General features: G+C 34.7%; 1 protein-coding gene and 1 pseudogene across 7 annotated transcripts in view; both read right to left on the reverse strand.

Moving 5' to 3' along the window:
* Positions 1–284: 284 nt before the first annotated feature.
* LOC131434838 (uncharacterized) overlaps positions 285–19,033 on the reverse strand; it is a 149,495-nt gene continuing 130,746 nt past the window's right edge. For 2 of the 7 annotated variants that reach the window (XM_058602030.1, XM_058602031.1), the window contains exons 3-11: positions 9,527–9,818; positions 8,816–9,456; positions 8,205–8,370; positions 7,929–8,153; positions 7,682–7,862; positions 1,447–1,704; positions 1,116–1,372; positions 888–1,060; positions 285–823 (exon numbers count right to left, since the gene is read on the reverse strand). In XM_058602030.1, coding sequence (XP_058458013.1) covers positions 770–823; positions 888–1,060; positions 1,116–1,372; positions 1,447–1,704; positions 7,682–7,862; positions 7,929–8,153; positions 8,205–8,370; positions 8,816–9,456; positions 9,527–9,818 — 2,247 coding nt within the window. In that variant the 3' untranslated portion in view covers positions 285–769. The remainder of the gene's footprint in view (positions 824–887; positions 1,061–1,115; positions 1,373–1,446; positions 1,705–7,681; positions 7,863–7,928; positions 8,154–8,204; positions 8,371–8,815; positions 9,457–9,526; positions 9,819–19,033) is intronic. The other 5 variants (XM_058602036.1, XM_058602035.1, XM_058602034.1 and 2 more) reach the window with 5 other exon arrangements.
* On the reverse strand, positions 15,471–16,310 carry LOC131434840 (uncharacterized; annotated as a pseudogene).

The raw sequence follows: 19,033 nt of genomic DNA on the forward strand, positions 1-19,033 counted from the left end.
GTAATAGTTTGATCAAAAATTTGAGCAAAACATTTTGCAATAGTGAAAAGGAAGAGTACATATGACGGATTGATATATTTCCATAAGTTTTGCGTACTGATTGCTTACCAATACTTCTGAGCTTATTTTTTATCATTAATTAGATACTTTTTCAATTATTCAGTATCGCATTAGCTCTGCAATGACAATAACATCACATAAAGCTTATTCAAAAATAAAACTTATTTATCACTCATTATCACATCAGGATTTCAAAATGTATACTAATAAATACCAAGGTAAAATATACTGTAAAAAGTTTATTGAAAAAGATTTACAAAAGTTACATGAAATGAGTCGATAGTCAATGATTTATTTACATTGCTTCACTAAAATATCCATCGTTTAAAATATTCATGCAAACGCTGGTGCTTTTAAATACGTACCACAAAACACACCGTTTTGTAGAGTATTTAGACGCGCCAACCTATGTAGTTATTCTATTATTACACAAATTGTTCTGTCCTATTGCTCATTTGCCTAATAATACACAATATGGGTAACTTCAACAATGGTAATGGTAAGTGATAGAGAGGATGTTGTATTATACTAAATCTAAATATTAACAACAAGTTAACAAATATAATCACTTTACTTATTCAACCGCTCAAATCTCTTTGTTCAACGGAAATTTCTGTTCCGAACAGTGTGGGATGCAACTTTGATAAAATCTTCCTGGTCGTGGTTTCGATTCGTGTGTAATGTAGTGATCGATAAGTTTATTTTTTATCTAGTTCTTATAAACACACATGGCCTCGTCGGCACCGTCGGCGCAATCCGCAACCTGCAGTCATAGATCGATCTTGTTATGAAGTAATTTGATTAAAATTTCACACAATGAGACGTACTTTATCACACAATTGATCCACTGAAATGCAAATACCACTAACACATCGTAGCTCTCCTTCTGGACATGGTGACGCATGGGCTGTCGTCAAAAAGACTCTACTAGTACTACTAAACTTATAGTCGTTTTCTGAATCGGAGGTCATCATAATTTCTTTACTGTCCTGGAAATTGCCTAGAAGACAAATCAAATCAATCATTGTCTCTTCTTGTTAATAGTTAGTAATTACTCAAAGATTTTGAGACTGAAATAGTCCGTGTAGTCTCTGCTTCAGTTTGATCTTCAGCTTTTTCGGTTTTGCTTTCGACTGGATCCGTTCTGTTTCTTCGATTTACTTGAGGAACGTTTTCTGCAGCTGTTGGTTCATATTCATCCTCACTAGATGAATCATAATCGGAGTACTTTTGCTCTTTGCGTAATTGCTCTTCTTGGTGGTTCTGCTGATTTCGTTCCCGATCCTCGTTAGTGATTGTAAGATACGGCTTTCTAAATGTTTAAAATATAGATTCAACATTAATCCTTCAAAACGTAATTATTTAGAGATAGTGGGATAGGCTTACTGATTCACCGGGCTATTTGGAACCTGCACTTGTACAAATGGATATTCACGCTGGTTTCCGAACCCGGTCGGATAGGTGGTTTGTTCATCGTAGTAGCAGTCTATTTCATCTGATGCATCCGGGCAGTCTTCGTACTGGTCACAACGCCACTTGTCTGGAATGCACTTGTCGTTTGATAGACAGCGATACTCGTCTCGTTCGCAGAATTTGCAGTCTGATTCATCCTCTCCGTTGTGGCAATCTTTAATGTTATCACATCTAAAATTTTGAAAAGTTAATTATAGTTATGCTAACGGTCAATTTGATTTTCAGCGAATTCATCTTTGTTTTTCATATTAACCTATGCAAATAAACTAACACTTTATCTTATACAATTCAAAATAAAATATCGAAGCTACGAAGCAATGGTGGCTATAAATTTTTTGTTTTAGTTCAACGGTCTCCCAAAATCGCTTTGGCGGGTAGGATTCTCGCATACATTCCGATCATTCGACGGCACCATGAAACCGTTCATTCGAACCTAAGTTTGTGGAAATCCGAAAAGTCACCTCTGAGAAAAGTTAGTGAGTTTCATTTTGCATCCGTTGTCTGATACTGCAAAATGAAACTCACTCACTTTCCTCAGGGGTGACTGAGTACTTCCTGAGCAGGAATATAGAGACCGGTAGCGTAGAAAACAACATTGATATATTGAATTAGTTTTGAACTTAATTCAGAAGATTTTTCATGTTTTTTGCATCGTCGCTCTAAAAAGGCGGGTGGGTAATGTCAGAGACATAACTGGATGTCGTGAATACGAAAACAACTGACATGTTCCTTAACACTTCCGAATATTTTACATTACTTCGTTTTTACATGATTTCGTTTGTACCTTTTTCACTGATGGGCGGTCCTAACGGCTATAAAATAGCAGCATATAGAATTTTAATTTCGATTATTTCATTTCGGATTTGCATTTCATTGAAAGAAACTATCCGGATGCTGTACGGGATTCATTCCTCCCTTTCAGAAGGACCAAATTGTGAAACTCACTACGATATTAACACTCCAAATACCAAGCCCGAAAAAAGGTTGGAACGTTAATTTTGAGCTGTCATAGCTCAGCTGTTTTTCAACGGATCTCAATAAATTTTACACCCTCGAATTTTGTACAGTTCGTAGATTATTTTAAGCATATCATTATTGACAATTGGTTAGGAAAAATCAATGAAAATGTGATTTTTCCCGTTCCAAGTTTTTTTCAGGCGCAAAAAATGCCCTATCTGCTATCTAATTTTGTTTCCTTTGGCATCAACGTCGCGACTGAATATTGAGAGCTCCAACTTTATCGAGTCATAACTTTGTTGATAGTCAACTGATTTTCAAAATTTGTTCACCATTGGAATTGTACTAGTTTCAGAAATAAAATGCACTAAAACATACGTAAAATAGAGTTGTCTACCTAAAGTTATAGAGAAAACTGTAAACAGAAGACTACATAAAAGATGGGATTTTTTACAATGGTCGTAAATATCTCTGAATTCAAAGCGATGACCTATATGTTTTTATACATCATTGGATTGCTAATAAAACCAGTTATAAATAGGGCTAAACTAGCAGTTTTTTTTTATATTCAAAAACATCTAAAAATAAATTACAAACACTAAAAAATTTCAAATTTTAGTTATTTTTACAAAATGCTTAGAAATTAAAGCGGTGACATACACTTTTCTCAGAGATGGCTGAACCGATTTTCAAAAACTTGGATTCAAATGGAACGTCTTGTAACCCCGTATAAAGTTCCTGAATTTTATTCGAATCCGACTTCCGGTTCCTGAATTACAGAATGATATGCGCAAACAAATGAAAATAAGTGCACTAATTTTTCTCAGAGATAGCTGAGCCGATTCTCACGAACTTAGATTCAAATGAAAGGTATAAATGTCTTATACAAAGTTCCTGAATTTCATTTCGATTCAACTTCCGGTTTCGGAATTACAAGGTGATTAGTATAAAAATTACAATTTCAAATTATTTCATCACTTTGCTCAGAGATGGCGTGGCAGATTTAACCAAAATTAGGTTCAAATGAAAGGTCTCATAGTCCTATATAAAACTCCAAAGTTCCATCAGAATGCGACTTCCGGTTCCGGAATTATAGGGTGAAGTCTGTTGTAATTATTATTAGTTAGTCGAAGCCATGAAATAAACAGCAGAATAGTATACCACCAAAACTGTAACATTTGTTCCTAAAACATGAACCAATCAATTTAGATTTTTTTCGTTGACGAAAACTCTCAGGCATCATAGGAAACTTTTATGAAATTTCACTTAATTTCTTGAGATCTTTTTGACACAAAATCAAACAATTTTTTTTCCTAAATAGTAGTTGATTTCTTTTGCGATGGGTTAGTATGTAAAATACTTAGTTCAAGTTCTACTTTCTTATTATACAAAGCAATCGCAAAAATAAGAATTTCCGTTTTATCTGAAAACTAAAAATCTATTGGTGAAATTCAAATTATGAGTTTCTAAGAATTGTAGTTTTCGATAGAAGTATGAAAACATATTTTGATACAATAAAATCTCAATATACGCGAAGTTTAATTTACGCACCCACGACGTAAATTGAGGTTAGAGTATATACTGAAACGTTGAAGGCATAACAGAAATTTTAAAAATTCTGATCCTACACCGATTTTTTAGATTCTACGGAATTCAATTGAGTTTGTTTTATGTTATACATAAAAATTATTTGGATCTATGTGTTTATTCTTTAGTACAGCACAAAAATCGAAAAAATGCGAAGCCTCTATTTTTGAGTAAATTGTAAATAAATTGATTTCAAAATATAAAAAATTATAAATTATATTAGTCAATAACGTAACTGTTCTGGCTTGAAATTTTTATGCAATACATTTCCGCTGATAGAAATTGAATGTATTTCTACCAATTTTTTTAGTTGTTTTGAGAGCATATATATAATTTTATTCATCAAAACAATCTTTATGATAATGATTCTAACAATTTAGAGCAAAAAATGTACAAGTCATCGCTTTCATTTTTGAATTATATATTAAAAATAATTTTTTTGTAATATTTGTCAATATTTACATTTACACTGTATATTTTCAGGATGTTTTTGATGGTGCAAAAACGCCAACTTAGCATAAATTGTAGCTGGGTTGACTAGCAATCGAATAATGTATAAAAACATATGTTATAGGTCATCGCTTTGAATTCAGAGATATTTACGACCATTGCAAAAATTCCATCTTTTTATGGTCTTCTGTTTACAGTTTTCTCTATAACTTTAGGTAGACAACTCTATTTAACGTATGCTTTAGTGCATTTTATTTCTGAAACTAGTACCATTCCAATGGTGAACAAATTTCGAAGATCGGTTGACTAACAACAAAGTTATGACTCGAGAAAGTTGAAGTTCTCAAAATTCTATTCACAATGCTGGTGCCGCATAAATGAAGATAGGGCATATTTTGTGCGTAAAAAAACTTGGAACGGGAAAAATCACACTTTCATTGATTTTTCCTAACCGATTGTCAATAATGACATACTTAAAATAATCTACGAACTGTACAAAATTCGAGGGTGTTAAATTTATTGAGATCCGTTGAAAAACAGCTGAGCTATGAAAGCTCAAAGTTACCGTTCCAACTTTTTTTGAGGCTTGGTGCTTCGCGTAACTTTTTGAGGTTTGGTATTAGGAGTGTTAAACACTGTTCGGAACATTTTCTCGAACGATTTGTTGTACAGCAGCAGATATTTTGTTCTCTTCCTCAGAACGCGTTCTGATTGGCTGGTGTTGACATGGGTCAAATGAGATAGGTTTTTCAATAGTGTACTATTGAAATACTTCAATGCTTTTTCTATACACGCTTAAGTTGACAAGTTTTGATTTTATTGGTAGTTAGATTATATAAATCCCTTCATAGATCACTGAGCTATGAGCTTTAAAAATACGAGAAAGGCAAACGCGTCTTATGAATTATCTTCTTTGATACTCGTTTATACCAAACATTTCAGAAAAGTTTAATTTTGAATTATTTGAGATTATGTCAAACAACTGAATATTTTATCATAAAATTGTGATACAAGAAGAGATATTTACGATCAAAAATTTATCACTCTCTCAGAGGGTAAATTTTGAAAAGGCACCCCATAGTAAAGTAAGTCGTATTCACGACAAAAACGGTTTGAAAGTTCGAGCACTTATCGCCCTGTAATTCAGAAAGCGGAAGTCTGGCTAGGCAAGGCCTACGAATTGGAATAGGTTTTAGTATAGTTTCGCAGAGTTTTTACGATTTTAGCATCATTTATGATTCGGGAACCGGAAGACGGATCTAACACATGGATCAATGAGTCCAGAGACTAAAGCAGAGATGGCGCTTGAAACAGGTCAAAATTTTAAGTCGATCCGACAAGAAACAGCTGAGTTATCGAGGTTGGAGTAAAGTCGTTTTGTTGTTTGTTTAAAAATGGAAAAAAACCGAGTTTCGTATTTTGATAAAACATTGTTTTTTAATGGGTGAAAACACCGTGCAAGCGAAACAATGGATTGAAAAATGTTATCCGGACTCTTGTCCATCAAAAGCAACGATTTGTCGGTGGTTCGCCGAGTTTAAACGTGTGGAAGCCGTTACACCGGAAAATATGAGTGAAGTGACAAAAATTATAATGAAAGATCGTAAAGTGAAGCTCCGTGAGATTGCTGAGATGACACAGATATCATATGGAAGTGTATTTACTATCCTTCATGAAAAATTGAGCATGAAAAAGGTTTTTTCCAAGTGGGTGCCGCGATTGCTTGGAACAAAAACAGCAACGAGTCGATGATTCAGAAAGCAGTTTATCGCTCTTTACTCGCAACAAATAAGATTTCTTGCGTCGTTACGTGACCATGGACGAAACATGGATACATCAATACACTCCAGAGTCGAAGCGGCAGTCATCTGAGTGGCGCACAGCTGGCGAAAGCCGTCCGAAGCGTCTGAAAACGCAGCAGTCAGGTGGCAAAGTCATGGCGTCAGTTTTTTGGGATACGCATGGCGTGATTTTCATTGACTACCTCGAAAAAGGTAAATCGATCAACAGTGATTATTATATTGACTTACTGGTGCGTTTGAAGGAGGAAATCGCAAAAAAACGAAAGTACATGCAGAGAAAAAAATCATTTTTCATCAAGACAATGCACCCTGCCACAAGTCGATGAAAACAATGGCGAAATTGAACGAATTGGGCTTTGATCTGCTTCCCCACCCCCCATACTCGCCAGATTTAGCCCCCAGTGACTACTGGCTCTTTGCTGATATTAAAAAAATGCTCCAGGGAAAAAGATTTGGCTCAAATGAGGAGGTCATCGCTGAAACTGAAGCTTATTTTGAAGCGAAAGATAATTTTTTTTATAAACATGGCATTGAAAAATTGGAAAAACGTTGGAACCATTGTATCACCCTAAAATGTGATTAAGTTGATGAATAAAAAAAAATTTTGCAAAAAAAATGTTGTTTCCTTCGTTAGTCTGGGGACTTATTGATCCATGTGTTAGATATTATTTAGAACTTATTTAAAATACCCTACGACCTTCTATTTGAATCCAAGTCGGCTTGGAAATCGGCACAGCCATTTCTGAGAAACTGAGGATAGTTCCATTTTTATGTTCTCGACCACTATTTCCAGTACTTTCGGAACCGGATACTAAGAACCGGTATAACTAATGTAAGATAGTTTGGTTTTATACCGCTCAATTTTCTAAGAGATGGCTAAACCGATTTTAATAAGTCTTTTGAAAGCTACTATCGAATTGTGGATCAAGTTCGAAAATAAAATGGTTGTCACTTTCGGTGAAGTAACCGGCCAATCGCACGTTTTGCATCAGCTGAATTTTCGCGAAGATGACTCAACGAGTTTCGTTAAAGTTGGGCTTATTTAGAATCTAACAATTTTAATCAAGTTTGAAGTATTATGGCGAACATTCCCGGTTCGGAAGATGTAATCTCATTTATTCCAATGTTTTTTGAATGCGTTAAAATATCTTGGAGATGCCTGAATCGATTTCGAAAGACTTAGGCCGAGTATAGAATTTTATGAATATTTTAGTGAGACTATTTAAATGCATTATTACACCACAAGGTGAATTAAGAATAGTTTTTTTTATATCGTCTTGTTTTGCTCAAATGAAAAGTCTTCGGTTTCACTCGTGGGCGGTACGGATCACTGCTTCAAACGATATACTCACTTCCATTGTAGTGGTATACAGCTAGAATCGGCGCACTGGAATTCATTGGCGTAACAATCGCTTTGACGGGTAGGATCTTCGCATACATTCCGATCATTCGAATCCGGATAACTATCACAATCAAAGGTAGCTGTCAGTATTTCTGAACTAGCGATGATATGCGCGCATGGTTCGAGAATAGCTATCAAATACAAATAAAATCAATTAATTTTCCAACAAGTCTATTCTACTGTACGTTACTACTCACACTTGCAAATTCGTTTACAAGGTGTCAAAGTTCCCATTCTCGTCGGTCGACACTCGGGTTCTAGTGCGAGACAGACAAATTCGGCGACTCGAGCTGAACATTTGGAATTGATAAGGTACTGGAAATGTTCATACTCCATGTTTGTGAGTTGTAGATTCTTCGAAGTGGTCAGGTCATATGGTAGAACACCTCGGCACAAGGGTAGCGATGTAGATTTGCAAATACCTAGAATTGTTGATTATCATTAGTTAGGGTGACTGCTGCCAGGAGGCTCACCTGCTGGGCTGTCTGTTGGCTTGTGGGCAGTACCTTCTTCGGAAATATTGAATCGTTTCAAACCTTCGGTGGTAATTTCGAACCGTGACAGAATAGGTAGTGTTGGGGAAACTTTGGTCCTATATAAACTGGAGTCCGTTGTGGTCGAGGCGGAGGTAAGATTTTTCTAGAAAAAAGGTTGTATGGAATAGATGTAGTCGGACGATAGTAGAACTTATGGGCGAAATGTTCTATATTCATGAAACGATGATGATGATTGGCGTAAAGAGAGTGAGGCTTTGGCATACAAATGATACATCTGTTTGAAAGGGTAAGATATGAAAATATTTACAGTTGAAACATTCAACATGTGATAAAATTATAAAGAAATTTGAACTATGGACACTCGCCTGCGTGAGTGTGTAAAAGGGAATGTTGCGGCACAATTCATAATACTTTTGCCTTATACCGATACCAGCCACCATGCAAGCAAGACACAGCTATCTTTTGTCAGCAATGGGGAAAATGAAAGCCACCAGTGGGGTTCGTGTATTGAATGTAAAGGATTCATGCTCCCATCAGACACATAAGGGACAGGGGTGATAACGAATATAATTGAAACAATAAATCACTTCTCTCTGCCTTTCAAGTATCATCAACTGTTCATTTAACATCTTCAACTGTTGCTCATCCTCTTCGATAGGGACGCCAAAGCTATTCTGATGACCTGAAGTGAATCCAAGCGATCTGAGCGAAATATCTTCGTTAGATCCCACCTGTCTGCTTTGTCCATCTGCTTCGGCGTCGATAGCCCGTGTAGTTTGTTCTTTGACATCATCTTCGTTCTCGAATTCATCGTCGTCGAAAGATACCTTCGCTTTGGTGTAATCCTTCAACGAAATAGTGCTTGTTTTCCGTACGGGCGTCCGTGTAGAACTACTGATCTTCACCACTTGGGCAGGGGTTTCTTCACTAAGATTTTCATGCTCCGTGGAGGTCCACAAGTGTTGACCTTCATTCCTGTTATGTTCAGTTTTTTTGACGAAAAACGCAAGTAAGTCATTATTTAGACCGAAAGAAAACTTTGAATTCGGTGTAGCACCATCCTTAGAAAATCCGATTCCTTTATCTTTATGATCTCGGCCAAATGTAGTTACAGCACTGCTACCCAGTTCGTTAGTGTGGGTAAAATCGTTAAAATCTATAGACAGATTCTCTTCAACGTCATAAATTCCGTTATCTCCCAGCAGAGAGCTGCTCATTATATCCCTATCTATAAGATTAATTGAATACATGACAATTATCCGTTAGATTATATTTCTATTAAAACATTTATAACTTACCTACAACCAAGAAATACACCACTAAACCTAATAAACTGCTAATCAAAAGCAGTCCCAGGGGCCACTTGATGAAGCGCCATATCAGCTTGAGAGCTTTCCAGAAGCAACAGCTGGAATGGTAAGATGGCCGGAAAAAGGAATTTACGGAGGAGGAACTGGTGAGCGGAGTTTGGGAGCCGGCCTTCCAGTAGTTAAAACTCTGACGGTTAGCATGCAGGTGATTGGGCAAAGTGTTCCCTGCCGAGGGTGAATGCTGGGAGGATGTTTCTGTGTATCCGCTGTATGGTGTACCCTGGAATTAAAAGTGGAAATCATGGAAAATTTGTTAATTGATGCAATTTTTTTATCTGATTGATGCACAATTGGAGAAAATCTTGTGATTTTACATCTTATAAGATGCACTTAAATACTGAGAGCGGCGACTTGAACCGAGAATCATTTGATCACAAAGTACCTCCAGTAATCGACTCAGCCATAGAAGCACACACCTGCTTGGCTGGTAAGTGGTGCATATAAATTCAGTTAGTCCCACTTGCTCGCCGAATGGAAATTACAGTCGGAACCATTGAAATTCAGACTTATCCAACATTAAATCATTACAAATGGAATTTGACAAATTAAGTCTTTATGAATTACATCGTATGAGGGATTATGCCACAAATTAAATTCAATTCAATTTTTTGTGTGCATAGTTCGAAAAAATCATGTGGTTTTACATCTTTTAAGATGCACATAAATGGAGCGTCGTATTTAACACAAATTTTTATTCAAGAGCATGTAAAATTGTGTGATTTGAAAATTAGGGTAACAGAGGTATTTTGGCCACTTCGTATATTTTAGCCCAGCTAACAAACTTTATGGATGTGAGGTAGCCCATGCTAATCACATTGAATTACCTATTGCGGAAGGGTTTTTCAAAGATATTACAACATTTCGATAGATCGATAGCAACAGCGCGACTTAAACCAAGAACCATCAGCTCACAAAGCACGTCAGTTAATCGACTGAACCACATAAGCCCATATCTGATGATGATCTTGATGAATAATTGATATATATATATATATATATATATATATATATATATATATATATATATATATATATATATATATATATATATATATATATATATATATATATATATATATACATATATATATATATATATATATATATATATATATATATATATATATATATATATATATATATATATATATATATATATATATATATATATATATATATAAATCCATACAGCGGCACATTCCTGATCGATTGCAAATTATATACGAAAAAGGTAAAATTCTGTACGAATGGAATATTACTTCATTTAAAAAGTTAAGTAGTTATGAATTGTCTTGTTTGTAGAATTATGTCACCAGTAAAGTTCATATTTTTTTCTGTGCAGGTTTCTTTCTAGCTGTGTAGTACTACAATCCAATGCGCAACTTTACCACGTATTTCAGCTGATACCGCCAATTGATTTTTTTTTTTTTTTTTTTTAATAACTTTTTATTGGAATATGAGTTAAAATTAAATTATTAAGATTTAAATTGGGTGTTCAGCCACAAGTGGTGACTTTTCAGCCCTGTTATATATATATATATATATATATATATATATATATATATATATATATATATATATATATATATATATATATATATATATATATATATATATATATATATATATATATATATATATATATATATATATATATATATATGATTTGGTTATTACCATGAAGACATCATTTGCTTCCGCAATTCTGAGATTTTTGTGTAGGGAAAATTCTAAACCTACTTGTATTGTGTAATGGGGAAAAGGAACTTATATACTAACTTACTAACTAATACAGAGAGCGAATCGATTCAATTGAAGATTGCATCGATTTTTGTCGGAATTTGCTTATAATATTATGTGACATTACATCTAATGGTTCTATATTTGTGAGTCTGTGTAACTCATTTGTACTAAACCAGGGAGGACGCTTCAGAATCATTTTCAGAATTTTATTCTGAATCCTTTGAAGCGTTTTCTTCCTGGTGGAACAACAGCTTGACCAAATTGGTACCGCATAAAGCATGGCTGGTCTGAAAATTTGTTTATAAATTAACAATTTGTTTTTTAGACAGAGCTTAGAATTTCTGTTTATAAGAGGATATAAACATTTAATATATTTATTACACTTTGCCTGGATTCCTTCAATGTGATCCTTGAAAGTGAGTTTTTTGTCATACGTTGAACCTAAGTATTTAGCTTGATCAGACCATCAATTCCAAGCCATTCAATTTGAGAATGTGATTATTGGTTGGTTTAAGAAAAGAAGCTCTTGGCTTATGAGGAAAGATAATTAATTGCGTTTTTGCTGCATTTGGTTTAATTTTCCATTTTGACAGATAATCACTGAAAATATTTAAACTTCTTTGTAGGCGACTGCAGATCACTCTTAGATTTCTACCTGTGGCTAACAGACTTGTGTCGTCACAGAATAGCGATTTCTGACAACCAACGGGTAGATTTGGAAGATCAGAAGTGAAAATATTATACAAGATTGGAGCTACACTCGAACCCTGCGGAACACCGGCTCGTACGGGTAGCAATTCAGATTTACAATTCTGATAGCTAACCTGAAGAGTACGATCAGTTAAATAATTTTGAATCATTTTGATCAAATAAATAGGAAACTGGAAATCAGACATTTTTGCTATTAAACCTTTGTGCCAAACACTGTCGAATGCTTTTTCTATGTCTAGAAAAGCAACTCCAGTGGATAACCCAGAAGATTTATTTGATTTTATCATGTTCGTTACTCTGACAAGTTGATGAGTAGTTGAATGTTCATGACGAAATCCAAACTGCTCTGGTAAGAAAATTGAATTCTCATTTATATGAGTCATCATTCTTAACAAGATAATTTTTTCAAAAAGTTTACTGATAGAAGAAAGTAAGCTAATTGGGCGATAACTTGATGTTTCTGCTGGGTTTTTATCAGGTTTTAGGATAGGAATTACTTTAGCGTTTTTCCATCTTTTTGGGAAGTAAGCTAATGAAAAACACTTGTTGAAAATTTCAACCAGGAGTCTCAAGGCAACATCGGGAAGATTTTTAATAAGAATATTAAAAATTCCATCATTACCAGGAGCCTTCATGTTTTTGAGTTTCCTAATAATTGATTTAATTTCATCAAAATTCGTCTCAATAATGTCATCGTGTGATAACACTTGGGTTGAAATATGATCATACTTCAGTGAGACTTCATTTTCAATAGGACTCACAACGTTTAAATTAAAATTGTGGACACTCTCGAACTGCTGAGCAAGTTTTTGAGCTTTTTCACCATTTGTAAGAAGTATTTGATTTCCTTCCTTGAGAGCAGGAATTGGTTTCTGAGGTTTCTTAAGAACCTTAGAAAGTTTCCAGAAAGGTTTAGAATATGGTTTAATTTGTTCAACTTCTTTAGCGAAATTTTCATTTCGCAAAAGAGTAAATCTATGTTTAATTTCTTTTTGTAAATCCTTAACTATGTTTTTCATAGCAGGATCACGAGAACGTTGATATTGTCGTCGACGAACATTCTTCAACCGAATGAGCAGTTGAAGATTGTCATCGATGATAGGAGAATTTAATTTAGTTTGAGCTTTGGGAACTGAAAGATTTCTAGCTTCGATAATATAATGATTCAAATTATCAATTGCTGTGTCGATGTCCGCAGAATTTTCTAAAATAGTTTCATGATCCACATGATTTTCAATGTGAGATCTGTAATCCAACCAATTAGCTCTATGATAGTTGAAAATAGAACTAATTGGATTAATTATAGCTTCGTTGGAAAGTCTGAATGTTACAGGAAGATGATCTGAGTCAAAATCAGCATGAGTAATCGGTTCACTACAAATGTGACTTTGATCTGTTAGAACCAGATCAATTGTAGACGGGTTTTTCACGGAAGAGAAACAAGTAGGATTACTGGGATGAAGAACTGTAAAGTAACCAGCTGAGAGTTGATTATGAAGTATTTTACCATTACTGTTATTTTGCCTACAATTCCACTGGACATGCTTAGCATTTAAGTCCCCTATTACGAAAAATTTCGATCGATATCTTGTAAGTTTTTGCAAATCGCCTTTAAAGAAATTTAATTGTTCGCCGGTGCATTGGAATGGCAAATATGCTCCAGCGATGAAATAAATTCCATGAATGGTTTCAACTTCGATTCCCAAGCTTTCAATAACTTTAGTATTGAAAGAAGGTAAAATTCGATGTTTAATTTGCCGTTGGACAAAAATGGCAACTCCACCACCAATTCCAGTAAACCTGTCAAATCGATGAACCACATAATGTGGATTACTTTTCAATTTTACATTTGGTTTAAGAAAAGTTTCTGTCACAATGGCAATATGAATTTTGTGAACTTTGAGAAAATTATAAAATTCATCTTCACTCGATTTCAAAGATCGAGCATTCCAATTTAAAATATTCAAATAATTATTTAACATCACTGTTAAATTTTAAATTCATTATAATATTATTTGCAAATTTCCATCCGATTTGAAATGCTTCAAAAAGTGATGAAGTCGAATTCATTTGGATGATCATTTGAAAAAGTTGATCTTGTAGGTAGATCATTTTATTTTCAGTTATATCGCCTAAATCGACTTCATTTAAAGAAGCGAATGGCATTGAAGAAATATTTGTAGGTAGACTGCCATTAGAAGAAGATGATTTGGCCGGTCTACCTATTAATAAATTGTTTTCGTTAGAAGAAGAACTGCAAGGCGGTCCTGTGTTTTGATTATTTACATTAGAAGAAATAGGAGATAGATTTCTACCTAATATACCAGCATAACTGACATTAGAAGAAGATGATGACGAGGTCGATCTACCTGTCAATAAATTGTTTTCGTTAGAAGACGAATTGGCAGGTGCCTTAGAAGAATTTTCAGGTATATTCTGTAAATTTAAGGTCGTTGATTTGACTTGTTGTCTAAGCGAACGAGCGTTTAAAATTTTTTCCCTGACAGGACATTTCAAATAATTGGATTTATGATTTCCATTGCAATTTGAACATGAAAATTTATCAGTGGTTTCATTCATTGGACAAACGTCTTTCGAATGCGATTTACCACAATTCAAACACCGTATATCCATATGACAATTTTTGGTTCCATGACCGAAGCCTTGGCAACGACGACATTGCGTTAAGTTAGCAATACGATTATGCCGTTTATAATGTTCCCAATGAATTTTAATGTGGGAAATGAAACGTACTTTTTCTAAAGTTTTCAAATTGTTTACATCACTTCGATTGAAGTGTATTAGGTAAAGTTCATGGGAAATTCCAGAGCGTGGTTTAGACGTACCATTCGCTCTTTTTTTCATAAGTATTACTTGGGAAGGGGCAAAACCAAGCAATTCTTTTAGTTCATTTTTAATTTCATCAATACTTTGATCATTTGATAATCCTTTCAAGACAGCCTTGAAGGATCTGTCTGATTTTATATCATATGAATAAAATTTATGAAGTTTTTCGGACAAATATCGAATAAGACGTTCGTAATCTTCCAATCCATCCACCAAGACTCGACATTCTCCTCTTCGTCCGATTTGAAATGAGACTTTTACTTCCGGGAGAAAAGTAGAAAGCTCAGTACGGAATGCTTTGAAGACCGCCAATTGATAATTGTTCTGTATGTGTGATTATATTGGTACCATCGATTTTTATTCACACGTATATCTGTACGAAGGTAAGTAAATTTCTTATTCGAAATAGTAAATTTATGTATTCAGTAAACTACTTTTTTTAAACTGCAGTACATGACTGATTTTGAAAACGTAGCATTATTTCAGTTTCAATTAAGAAATATACAAAGCATAGGAGACTTGCAAGGAAAACACAATAGATTTGCTCAAACTTCATTAAGTTACAGCTACAGTTATGAAGTTGTTCGCTGATAACATGAAATCACATTCTTAAAATTAATCGCAAAATAATGACAGAAACCCATCAGTAAACAATTAGACTATATTAGATTTGTCAAAAAATATATTAAAGATTATCTTCCTCTTCGCTAGTAACTTCCGGAACTACGTCGCTATCGTCCACCTAATTGGGATCAGCTTTACTGCCTTCCTGCTTTTCCGCTTCACCTTCCTGCAGCATTTCCGTTAAAACTTCGACCAGAATGCGGGACTCCTCCAGCATTTCTCGGACAGATTCAGTTCTTCCTCGAGGGAGCTTATTTTTTCGTAAATTCTCCGCAAGAGATTCTTCCAAAGCTTGACGACGTCTCTCGGCGAGTATTTGCCAGTATGCTTCGCTAGGCCCTTCGAGCGAGGTGAGATCTTCCTCATTGACTTTGGGTTTTCCTCCGGTTACTTTCTTGTCCGGAGATGTCTGACAGGACTGCGAGTTAACCAGTTTCTTCCGTTTCTGCTCGATCACATCCAAAGAATCGACAAGTAATGTCTTCTTGATTAGTTCTTTCTTAACCAGGAACGCTTGCAGCTTCGAAGCTTTGCCTACGTTTTCTTTGTTCATCGTTGAAACATTCTGGGCCTCTTTGAGTAATTTTCGAGAGATTTTCTGATGTTCTACCTCCTGTTCCGCAGGTGATTCCACAGGAATTAATATGCTGCCACTTTCACTAGACATTTTTATAAGCAGCAATAGTCAATAATTATATTTATTAATCAATTATTCTGTTGAAAATAGTGTTCTGTTCGACATCCAACACTTTGCGCCTAAAAACACAAATTTCTTAAAACATTCCTCTTTACCGAATAACGAAGCGTTAATTAACAATTGCATCCGGCAGATGCGAGTCGAGTTATGTAAGAAAAGCTTGGAGTTATCCTGTTCACCGAAGAGAAATATATTCTCCGTCGATCCCGTATCAAATTCCATAACCGAGGGCTATATTAGTTCTCTCTCGGTAAAAGACGTAGCTGATGAGCATAAAAATGTATATCTGACCAAGCATCCAGCTAGCGTTAAGATGTTTGATTTGGTGGAATCCGATGACAGAAAAATGGACCCGGTGTTCATTCCAGAAGGCGACAAGATAAATACAGAGGTCAATATCGCGATTTCGAGTATGTTCTTCCGTTGTTCAAAGAAAGAACAGTACGGCCTGAAGCCAAATGTTGTATTTCCACAAGATAGGGCTCCATACCACACCTCGAACCGCACGCAGAAGAAGTTCTAGGCGAAGACTATGTCGTAAATGCCAAGGCCTATTCTAAACGCTACTCGAGTACAGTAAGCCTCAGAAAATTATTAACCCGTAGCTGGAGATAAATGGATCTAGGATAAACTATCCGGACCTGCCGTGCGTTCCGGAAGCGTGTGGAAGCCGTAATTGCCGCAAGTGGAAACTTGATCGATGATAAACATAGTTTAAGAGTCTTTGAAATATCCCCCATATAGGGTAACGGCTCCCTATTTCATCTGAGCTCCTATTTCCATCTTATCCCTTCACCTCATTACTTTGAACATGACTAATATCTTACAACGTACCTAAACCAAACTGTGAAATGTTTTAAAATAATTATTTAAACTATTGTCACACTTTCCCATTGGAAGAAATGGTTTTAAATTCTTTGGTGGTCGTTTTTTCATTTAAAACAAACTCACTTTTCAATTTAGGACACATTTTCGGCTCAAGATTTACAGTTCGTCATGTTTCTGAATATCTACTAATCGATTCGTCTCAATATATGACTATTGAATGCTGGATGACTTCATAATTAGTACTGTTCACTTGCCACCTGTTTAGTTAACGATTAAAAACTTCAAAAATTACTCGACAAGCAATAAAAGTCTTCAAGAATATGAGATGAAAGTTTTTCACTTAGTTCACTTTGTTTTCATCTTATTTGGTTTCGCAATGTTGCCAGGTTTTCTCATAATCAAACAAAACAAAATTGTTTTTCTTCTTCAACTTATCATCAACGAATTTTTTGTTTAGTATCCGTGACAATAATTTAATTATATTATTGATATTTATATTTCAATAAAATTATTTCGGCCTCGAATATTATCAGAAAGAGCGTGTTAAATACTAATGAAATAACCATTGTGGCAAATCTAGCAGCACTGGTTTCTTTCCGCTATACGTCACCATAACACTGTTAAGTGTGTGTGTTTCATCGGCTGTGCACAGAGATGCCAGATATTTTCATAAAAAATATGTATCTGCTTTCACTGATAAAATGAATCAGTTCAAATTGGTTTTAAATTTTAATATACATGTTTATCAGTGTTCATCATCAAATATTTGCACAAAAGGCTTCCATTTTAACATGTGATTTGTCCGTTGATTAATAAACTTTTAAAGAAGTACTGCAATCAAATACTAACAGATACTCAGAGAGAAAAGTCTAACTTTTTACTTCTCACTTTTTATGAACCTTTACAAATCTGCATTAAATTTAGAAAATCTGTATAAAATCTGTAATCTGAGTTAAATCAGTATGCGAACGCAAAAATCTATACAATATATTTAAATCTGTATAAATGGCATCTCTGGTTTTTCGGCATTCTATTTTTCGAAGGGCTAATGCCTAAATAGTAACAATTATTTTTTTTTGTTTTTTTCCAGTTCTTCAAATTAACTGCACAGTAAAATTTTAAACTTATAACGAAGGGTAACGAAAACAATCCAAAAATTTTTAAACGTCGAAATGATTAGGCCCTTTTTAAGAAAAATTTTGACATTTAGAACCTGAGAGTGTAATAGTGCAATATTTTGCTTTTGATTGCTGTCGCCATTACTAATTTATGGGATGAATAAAGGACCAACGATAGGATGAATATAAAACATTTGAGATGAAATTAGAAGTACAGTAGTGAACTCATCAGAAGTGTTTTTATCTGATTTTTTAAATATTATTTTTATTTCCAAGGAATGTGAATCAATTCCCAGGTTGAAGATCAAACATACAACATCTGCAAGAAAAGTGGCTTAACTCTAAACTATCGATCCGGGTCATAGTTGCCTTTAAAGATGTTTTAATTCTGACTATTCTGAGTGGCAAGGATTTATAGTTCAATTCTGGTGATATGACTTTAACTTGGATGACCAAAATAATTAGATTTCAGCTCACAGTGCATAGTTTTATCTAATACCTGTTTTTCACTAAGAATGCTCAAGTTCCTCGTGTTCTTTTAGGCAACGAGTTGCTAAAAGTTCCATCAATACAATAAAGTTTCACGCGGAACTAACCCAGATCTTTCAACGTATGTAAACTCGACGGAACTATGCTGCAAGATCAACGAAGATGTGCAAAAGAGAGTGTTGGATGCGAAAAATGCCAGTTCTCAGACAAATAAATCAACTGAAACTCTGGTCTCTGCCAAATTTATCATATATTGCCGAAAGGTGGACAAGAATTGTATTATGTGCAACTTATGCAACTACGGTACTCCAAAAAAAGCAGTGGCGTAATCTTGGTTCAAAACTGAGGATGATCATTTTAATACGATCACAAACTTGC

This window comes from Malaya genurostris, chromosome 3 (genome assembly GCF_030247185.1).
Source record: "Malaya genurostris strain Urasoe2022 chromosome 3, Malgen_1.1, whole genome shotgun sequence".
NCBI classification, from domain to species: Eukaryota; Metazoa; Arthropoda; class Insecta; order Diptera; family Culicidae; genus Malaya; species Malaya genurostris.